Below are 9,954 nucleotides of genomic sequence, written 5' to 3'. Positions count from 1 at the left end.
TCCTATTCAGTGATTGTTGTTGTTGTTGTAACTGTTGTGCGGTGGGTAATTTTGTTGTGGAATGTTGTTGCTGTTGTTCATGTTGCACTGTCAACGATTGTTGTGGAGTATGTTGTTGTGTCTGTTGTTGCTGCTTCTGCTTCTGTATCATAAAATACTCATTATTATTATCAGAGTATATCAAGTCAAAGTTATTGCATATGGGTCATCTCTTGTTGTTACCTGGAGGCAGCCGCTGTTGTTGTTATTTTATTGTTGTGCTGCTTATGGTTGTTGGTGCACTCCATTTTTTCAAAGCTGCTGTTGCGTTTGTTGTTGTTGTGGTTGCTGTTGCTGTTGCTGCTGCTGCTGCTGGTAACGAATCGGGCTTTAATGGTCAGATTATGGGTTTTCGGTATAGGACTTGTCGCACTCCTTGTGCCTCTCACACCATCTCCATTGCTGGCATTTCTCGAACCCAGCAAATTTCACCTGTTAACGTGACTGCGGTTGTGATTCGAATTTATACCTGTTGCATTGTTTGGATTTGAAGGCGCCACAGAGCCGCTAGCTGCAAAGTATACAAAATGATTATATTACAATTTTCATCACATTGTACGATCACTGTTAATAACTAATTTGTTATGTAAGGCTGGCAAACTGAGGTTGTCCGCGTAGGCAATAATTCATTCAATTACTAGCTGGTAACCGTACACATATTCGGACTCTCGTTGTTAGATTCTCAAACTACTTAAAAAACTTATAACTTTATAATAATTTATCCAGAGAACAAACTCAAAAGCAATAGTTAATTTGCAGTTGACTGATGAAAAGTGGAATTATAGCTTTCGAATAGCATAGTGCTGTCTTCTGTTACAATAGATCGTATTTCTCCCCTTTAATCTCATCTTATGTACCTGCATATCCGGGTGAATGCTGGTAGTAGTCTCGTCGAGAGTAATCCGTTTCATAATCTTGAGTCTCGTAGTGACCACCACGTGCTCCGCCACCTTACGCCGCTGATGTTGCCAACACCACCCAAAATGTTGTTGGGCGGCCCGTGGGGCCCGTGACCGTGACCACCGTGCGATGCATAGCTGTAGGCGTCGTAGGACTGATGTGGATCATAGGAAATGCCGTCCTCATAGCCGCGTCTACAATTTACCCAGGCAAATCAGAATGGTAAGTAATTGGGGATTAAAATTATCAATTTCAAGCTCACCCATAAGTTTCATCCATTGCTGTTCTGGCTTTTCAAGTATAGACATGACCTTCTGCTTGGGAGCTAAACATTTTTGCTAAACGACGATTGCTGCGAGCTTCTGTATATTGAAATAAATTTCAATTAGGTTAAGCCCTTAACTGCATATCAACAACGTTTACCTGTAATTGTGATGAGATGAATTTTTGGCCATACCGACGCCACCTGCACCGCCACTACTGGAATTAACCGGACCCTGACCCCCCCATGGCATTAGCACCAACGTTGGCGTTCTGCATGTGACCCATCTTTTTGTAGCTACTTTTAGAATTGGAGTCGTTATCATTTAGGCTAGTGCTGTCCATCAGCTCCCGCAGTTGCTCCTGCCGTATAATATCGTTGCTGTCCGGTATCAGATATTTGCGCAACTCAGCCATGGCATACGCGATGCGCGCATATGCCTCTGCGGGTGGCGCTATTGTTGATATCTCCACGTGCAGGTCGCTATTCAGGTGTGCATACTTGGGATCCTTAGAGCTGCGCAATTCCTCTTCCTTAGCACGATCTCTCATCGAATTGCGACCAAGCACCGTCATCTTGCACAGCGTTTCCTCCTGCAGGCGACGCAGCGAGTTACCCTTTGGACCGAGCAGCTTGCCCACAAAGTTGAACTATAATGACAGAAATTGAATTAGTTCGTGCTTGAAGCTGCCAAAGGTTCAATTCGCAACTATCTGACTAGACTTAAATGTATTTAAAATATTTAAATACATTAAGCTATACTTGTTAGAAAAGTTGTGAAAATATCTCACACATTTAGGTAACTGATTAAAGAGGATCAAGCAGCTTGACAGCTTTTAATTGGATAACATCAATGACAATTCTGAAGCCAATTGGAATAGATCTAGTAGTGGCTAAAATAGTTGACTCTCGCATATGCTGTATGACAAATATCTAGCTGTATAATTTATAAGAGGTATCTCTTGTAAATCACCTTGGGATGCTCGCGTATGGGAACCAACACGCGCTGCGATATGCGCAGCGGCTTCTCTCGATATATGTCAGCGTATTTTTGTTCCCGCGACGGAATGCGTCCAGTTGTCTGCACCTTTTCAATCTCTACAAGAAACAAAATTTAATTATTTACAAAAAACTGGCAGACACGCTTACCACCCTCCAACAGCTTCTCGGCAATGGGAAACTTTCGATCCATGCGATTCTTCTCGGCCATGCAATCGCGTATGTATTCGCTGGCCTTTTCGTTCAACTGCACATTGCTACTGCCCTCGGGGCCGCCATGATCACGATCGCGATCGCGATGATCGTGGACGCTGCTATCGCCATTATGGGCACCGGCGCCGCCGCCACTGCTTATGCTCTTACGAGGTTTTCCACCAACACCGCCGCCTCCTCCTCCTCCGCCAACATACTCATTGCTGTCGTCCTCGTTGTATGCGGAATAGTCGCCGTTGCTATCGTACTTTTCGGTCATGCTTATGGGTCAATCAGGTGGCAACAATCAGCGTTCGATTTGACTAATGGATATTCAATGACCCTCACGGCAGCTACAATGATCAATCAATTAATTATTAAATGTAAGTACACATCCAAATACGTATGTATATGGATATATACATGCATTTATATATATATATATATATATATATATATATATATATATATATATATATATATATATATATATATATATATATATATATATATATATATATATATTTATATTTCAACCCTTTGACAAAGTCTCATTTAAATCAGTTTTCATAAGCGCATTCAAATTCAAATGCAGCTACTTCTCGTCCCCACCAACCCGCTAATATATGTATATATATATACAAAAACATACACACACGCATACAGCAAAGCAAAAACAACCACCGTGCGAAATTCAAAGTCAATTTGTTGCCGAAAGCCAGTAGAGACCGGTAAAAACGCACATTAAAACATTTTTATTTCAATTGCTGCTTTGGTTGTACACGATTTCTTATCTTTGTCAGCTTGTTGGCCACTTTTTGCCACTCTTTGGCTCGTTCGTCCGTCCGTCCGTCCGTACGACCGTCCGTTTGTCGTCTTCGTTGTCTGTCCTCTTGCTGCACTTTCACTTTCAGTGGGACGCAGTTGTTTCCACCTACGTACACATACATTTATTGCATTTTCTTGAGATTGTCGCCAAATCGGTTAAGATCCTTCAGTTCCACAGTTTTTCTATAGTGTTTCACTTTATAGCTTATAAGCATTCAGTTTTTGCCTATTTTAAATCAGTTTTTTTTAAACGTTTTTGCACGGAATATGTTTTTTTATGCAATGGCTGGCAATAAAGTTTTGGTTTTCGCGAGGGCTGCAGATTTGCGAAAAACAATGCACAACGAATGAGAGCTGCAGCCAAGTTAGCTTTAATTCGAAATACGAAAATCAGCTGTGCGAGAGCGCTTAAAGGTTGATGTCTAAACTAAGCGAAATGAATCCACACTTAACGAAACGAACTATTGCTGCAATTTAGCCATGGTTTTTTGGTAACTTTGCGTTAACCGCGAACAGTCACACTACTCGGTGCTTTGTCTTTGCGAAATTTTAATTTTATTTGATTTTTCATTTAATTTAACAAGTGGAATTAATGACCGGTATTTAAGGTATGACTCATTAACAATATGCCCAACGCCGCAACTAACAATGCCAACGCGAACTCATGCGTTGAGACGCCCACGGCGCCAGAGTGGCTGTCCAAGCTGGAGAGCCGACGCGAATGTTGAAACGTTCGAAACTTGGCCACGAGTCCGGAGCCGGCGCTCCATGTGGCGAGTGCCTGGACAAGTGTCCTGGGCTGGATCTGCACTTCTGGCGCAAGGTCTGTCGCAATTGTATGTGCCGCAAGGATCAGCACATGTGCACCGACGACGATGCCACTGGTTGGGCGCAGTTCGAGATTCTTGGCCAGATACGAGCCAAGCCAGCATGTGAGTACAAATTTTGATATTAATATATGTAAAAATTTGTGAACACTTTTCCCACAGACATCAAGATTAAGGCTCTGGCCAGCCAGCCCGTGCAGGTGGAGTGGGTGCCACCGAATGCGGCGCCGGACGTAATATCGGATTACATGGAAAAACTGGGAGCTGCTCAAATTCCTGTTGCCGGCAGCGATGCCGCCCACAAGCGCAAGCAGCAGCTGGAGTTCCAGGTGCCGCCACATGATCTGGACGCCGCGCTCTGCGACAATCTCACAGAGACCGAGGCCCAACAGCTGCAGCAATATGTCCAAAAGCTGCGTGATCAATGCGTTGGCCAGGGCATCGTTGTGCGCGTAGGTCGCCTCAGCCATGGCCAAGTGGAGCACATTCTGCCGCCCCAGCTTCCGGCAGCGCCAGCCGTGTCCGACGTCGCTCGCAAGCTGTTCAACTCGCTAGGAGTGGCGCCCGTTGCGGATGCCACGCTTAACGAGCTGTTATCCAATCCAAAACTGGCCAATGCCCTTTCTATGCAAGGGGCACACGCTCAGCCCAAGCTCCTAGTAGCCTTTGCGGAGCCATTGAGCGATTCCACCACTGAATTCGATGCGCATCCCGCTTTACGGGCAGAAACCAAAGTCAAGTTGTTGGGCATTAGCAGACCCTCGATACAAAGCCTCGTTACGCATGGCGTCATCTACGATAAACTTCTGGGAACGTTGAAGGTAAGAGCGATGCTTAAGGTCTTGTTAAGTTTTTAAAGTAACCTTATTGAGAAAAATTTAAATTTTAATACTTGCATTCTGCATGCTTATTGGAAAAAATCATTTACTCTTATTGGAAAATAGGGTTTTTTTTACTCGCACAATTGAAGTCTTTCGTGTCATAGCAACCAGTTATTGTGTTGCTTAAATTGCAGTTTATAAAAATTTGAGTATTTCTGTGGTGTATTGTCCCCATACATGGTATGTTCCCCTATTATATTTTGTTGTATTTTTATTTGTGGTGAATTTGAGGTTACAATTTACTGAGGTGTAATGCCATCGTATACTTTTATTTGTGGTGAATTTTTCGTCTATATATACTTAGGTGTAATTTCATTGTACATTTTTGTGGTGAATTTTAAGTCTACACTTAGGTGTTGTCTCATCTTATAATTTTATTTGGTGCATCTACTTGTATCGCATATTCAAATGTGTTCAGATTCTACGATACATTTTCACCCAAACACTTAAGTTTCGTTAAATAAATTAATTTTCCCCAAATTTCGAGAAAGCTATATTCAACAAATTAATTTTCCATGCTATTCTTTAAACTGAGTTTAGCTCAAAATGTCTTAGTTTTTATGAGTGAAAATGGGAACTTGTCTTCTAAACTTTTACTAACTTGTCTTTTAGTCTATAATTATTTTGCTTATCATTATTAAGTAAATCAATTTCACTTCTTCCACTTGCAGGAGAAGAACCTAAATATTTCACGGGATGCCCGCCTTGGTCCCATTTCTGAGTTCCGCAAGGAGTATGTGAGCAATCCGCAGTTCAGGGCGGAGATCAATACAGTATGTCCCCCGCCTGCCATGGCAACAACACCACTGAAATCATCCCCATCTACACCATTCCACTCGCCGTTGCCGCTCAAGAATCCGGTGCAGGCCCGTTTTGGGTCTCAAATGCGTCAGGATACGCCCATGCGACGTGTCAAATTCGGAGGCGTGTCCACCATTTTGTATGATTGTGGACTGCCCGCTCATATTGACTACGAGCGGGACCCGGTGTTTGCGCAAATCGTGCAGGCAGAGCCCTTGAAGCAGGCGCTGCAGGAGGTGCGCTCCGGTCGAGCTGCTCCTTCTGTTGTCATTGCCTCAGCGCCAGTGTCCACGGCTAATCTACAGCAGCTCCATGGCCTGGCGCCTGCCACCAAGGCGCAGCTGCAACGCGTCGGCGTAGACAAGAACATGCTGCACTCGGCAGTGGCCAATGCGCCCTACTATAATCGCCTGTTTCAAACGTTGCAGGAGAAGGGCATACGACATGATCAGTGCCAGCTGCTGGAACCACTCAAGCAGGTGCATGATTGGCTATTGAACGATGAACAGTTGCTGGACGACATCGACAAGCTGTTTGCAGACATGGCCAATGCAGCCAGTGCAGGCGGCGACATTAGCTACGGCAACGAGATGCTTACCAACTCCGCAAGTCACGATTCGGGCTTCTGCTCAAAGCCATCAACACCTGGGTATGCGGGCGAGGACCTTAACGCCAGCTTGGGCAAGTTCACCAGCATCCCAGGCATTGAGCACATGAATATGTATCCCAACTGTGCCCCCATGTCGGAGCAATTCCAGCAGCTACAACTGGGCGACTCAAACGCAACGGGTGGTAAGTGAAGCAGAACATATCAATCGAACGACTAGCTATACTACTATATATATAATATGGATCTATTAATTATTTACAGATGCAGCAGCAACAGGCACAGTGGCTGTGTCGAACATCAGCTGCCGCGATTGCGGCCTGGCCATTGAGTTCGGCGAGGTGGCCGTCAAGGCGGAGCGAGCAGGCAAAGAGATCGCTTGGCATCCAGGCTGCTTCAAGTGTCAGACATGCCGCGAGCTGTTGGCGGACTTGGTCTATTTCTTCCATCACGGGCAGGTGTACTGTGGCCGCGACTTGGCCATCAAGCTGAAGATACCGCGCTGCAAGGCCTGTGATGAGCTGATCTTCACCAAGGAATACACCGCCGCCGAGGGCGCAACGTATCACATCAAACATTTCTGCTGTCTGCAATGCGACGAGCCGTTGGCTGGCCAGCAGTACATACCCGATGAGAAGTCCAACATGCCTCTGTGTCTGCAGTGCTACGACAAGTTCTATGCCGGCACCTGCAAGCGCTGCCAGCTGCCAATTGGGCCCGCTGATCAGGGCGTTGCCTGGGGCGACATCCACTGGCATGGACCGTGCTTTGTGTGTGCAGGTGCTCAGTGCTCCAAGTCCCTGATTGGCGGTCGCTTCTGCGTCAAACAGGACATGCCCTTCTGCAGTCCAGCCTGTGTGCGCAGCATTATTCCAGCCTAACTCCCAGGCAACTAACAACAATCCAAACAGTATTTAAAAAATGCGCACAAACTATGATCAGATTTATATATAGTATATATATATATGCATATTGTATATATATATATGTATCTATATAGCGTTTCCACAAGCCATGCAACAATGCACAATTACGAGGTTGAATTCCTTTTGCTTTATTTATCTAAAGTGCCTAGCCTATACACTTATATAGCATGATCTACCTATATCTTTATATATATATGTAGTTTACACACGATTTTAAGCCGTGCCAATAGTCTCTTATGGAAAATATCTACACGCTCGCATTCGAGTACATATATATGTATATGAAAGTATGTATTCATACAGATATAAAGTATTATCTATACACGTTTTTTATGACATTTTATAAAGCACTTTACACAAGAAAAGTTTTAAATAAAATATACTTCAAATTGCTTGCAATACACAGGAAAAGGTTATTTATTGAAGAAATTTATCTGCTCTATATATTAAAGATAAGTATAAGTATAACTATGAAAACTAAGTAAATGTTTATATGTTTAGGTTTGTCCATAAAAGTGAACTTCAAATATTTATTCGAGCTTGCGAAACCCTTTAACGAATTTGTAGACGCAGCGGAGTTACGCCTGGAAACCCTGCATGGACCAACTACTGAGCTTGCAGCTTCTGCCTGCACTGTCATGCCTCTGAAAGGGCATCCTTCTTCTATACATTTCGAATATGAAATAGAGTACTTCTTAAGCAACTTCAGTCTGTGTCTAAAATACGCTTCAAGTATGCCTAAATTTAAGCTGCATATTAAAAGTACCGGGAAATTATTTTTCCCAAATACAGCAATAAAATTTCCCAGCTTTTGAATACCCTGCTATAAGCTAAACAGACATTTCGACATTAGTTATAAATATGTAGCCAAAATGCTTCTAGGTGGCAGCCAGATTAAGTTATATATATTTAACATGTTTCATCGCTTTGACCTCAAAATTACCTTAAGGTTTATGCGCAATAACAAGTAAAGCACAATTTAATCTTTCTGTAAAAGAAAGTTCCATTTCGGATAAAGGAAAATCTTCTTAAAACACGAATTTTGTTATATTAATTTTTACGTATTTGCTGGTAGTTTTTATTGGTAATTGCATTTCATTATTAATTAAACATAATATATCTTTTTTATATGTATTATGTGTGTATGTATAAAGATTGTTGATTCCTTTTTTTGTTTTTCATTCTTTATTTTATTTTATTTTTTTTTTTGACATTTCATTGCGAAAAGCGAAACAAAAGGAAAATCACATAATTTGCTGAATTACAGAGAATTGGTAATTGGGTTAACGTTCTGCTCTCATTCAAGAGTTCCGAGGATGATGATTAGTTAGCCTGCAAGTCCCTTTGTTGCAGTTTGTCCTGTATATATGTGTATGTCGGTGTGTACTCTCTTTATGTATATCGTCGGATCGTATATCGATCCATATAGGTGTCTGTATGTCCCTTAATGAATCGGAATGTCCCTAAAACCCGCCGCCATGAAAAGAAAATGGACTTTTCTGCTGGACAGGATTTTTTAGTGGATCACGATTTGGTTATTAATGCTTAGGTGTGAATAGGTGTATAGGTTAAATGAGTTGATTTTGTTTTTGTCAAATATATGTTCAGCATGAAATCTATGTTTTCTTTATTTCTCTTCAGTGTGAGCTACCAATTAGTTGATTTTTTAATCTTAAATTAACACTATTTTGTTTGCTCTCTCGCTCTCTCTCCCTCTCGATCTCTGTTTCTGTTTCGCTTGCTCTTCTTTTTGTTTCTTTAATTTATATATTATATTTTAATAAGTATTAATTACATTGATAATTAGTTTAATCATTATTTTTGCTTGTAAACAACTTTACATGATAGGATTTTTAGTTTAGTTTTCTTTTGTTTCGTGTTTGTTTCATGTTTGTAATTTGCTATAAACAAAAAACTATGCCTTAAAATAATACTTTAGTTACAAGTTTTATTTCTCGCGCTTTGCATTAATTTTGTTCGCCTACTTCGTTTGCATAACTAAAAACAATCAACAAAATGAGTTAAGTGCAAATAAAATAATTATTATTTTCTTTTTGTTTTGTAACTAATATATATATATAAATATATATATATGCGCGGGAGGGGGTCGGGGTGGGTACCGGGTAAGGGGGAGTTTTCTATATAAAACGATAACTAATAGTAGCCCTTAAAGTTAAGTTCGGGGATTTGCTGCAGAAAAAAAAACAATAAAACAAACACTAATTACAAAGCGATCTGGCAACACTGGTTGTGAGGGGTTCTGCATGTGACCAGTGTTGCCACACGTGGCGTGCGAGCTTCTCGCTTTCCTTTTGTTCCATTTTTTCTTTCTCTCGTTCTCTTTCGTCTACTTCCGTTTAATACATAACCAAACCGTGTTGAATGCAGGCAGTGGCAGATCCCAGACACAGACACAGATACAGTTACAGATACAGATACGGACATGGATTCGCATTCAGATTCGGATGAGGATACAGATTCTGTTGCCCCCGTCACACACACTCTCACAGACACACACAAACACACACATGCCCACATACATCTTAAAGCTATACACAAAAAATGTCAAGTTAAATGTACGAAAAGATTTGCAATCGCCAACGTCTTGGGGGCCCCCCTTAGAACATAATGCGCGTGAGGAGCAGCCGGAGCAAAATCAGCTGTTGCCGTGCGAGGAAGCCTCTGCCATTCA

General features: G+C 42.1%; 1 protein-coding gene and 1 pseudogene across 1 annotated transcript; one reads left to right on the top strand and one right to left on the bottom strand.

The window, feature by feature from the left end:
* Positions 1-253: 253 nt before the first annotated feature.
* Positions 254-3,480, bottom strand: LOC115482817 (annotated as a pseudogene).
* Positions 3,481-3,721: 241 nt separating this feature from the next.
* On the top strand, positions 3,722-7,645 carry LOC111600599. The gene is given in 5 exon segments (XM_023316791.2): positions 3,722-3,940; positions 3,943-4,152; positions 4,210-4,868; positions 5,600-6,521; positions 6,601-7,645. Coding segments are annotated over 5 exon segments (2,502 nt in total). The 5' UTR covers positions 3,722-3,846; the 3' UTR covers positions 7,218-7,645.
* The last annotated feature ends 2,309 nt before the right edge of the window (positions 7,646-9,954 follow it).

This window comes from Drosophila hydei, unplaced genomic scaffold (assembly GCF_003285905.1).
Source record: "Drosophila hydei strain 15085-1641.00,03,60 unplaced genomic scaffold, DhydRS2 tig00000075-arrow-arrow-pilon, whole genome shotgun sequence".
Classification (NCBI taxonomy): Eukaryota; Metazoa; Arthropoda; class Insecta; order Diptera; family Drosophilidae; genus Drosophila; species Drosophila hydei.
The sequence above is the reverse complement of the archived record's forward strand: the minus strand, read 5'-3'. Positions and strand labels throughout refer to the sequence as shown.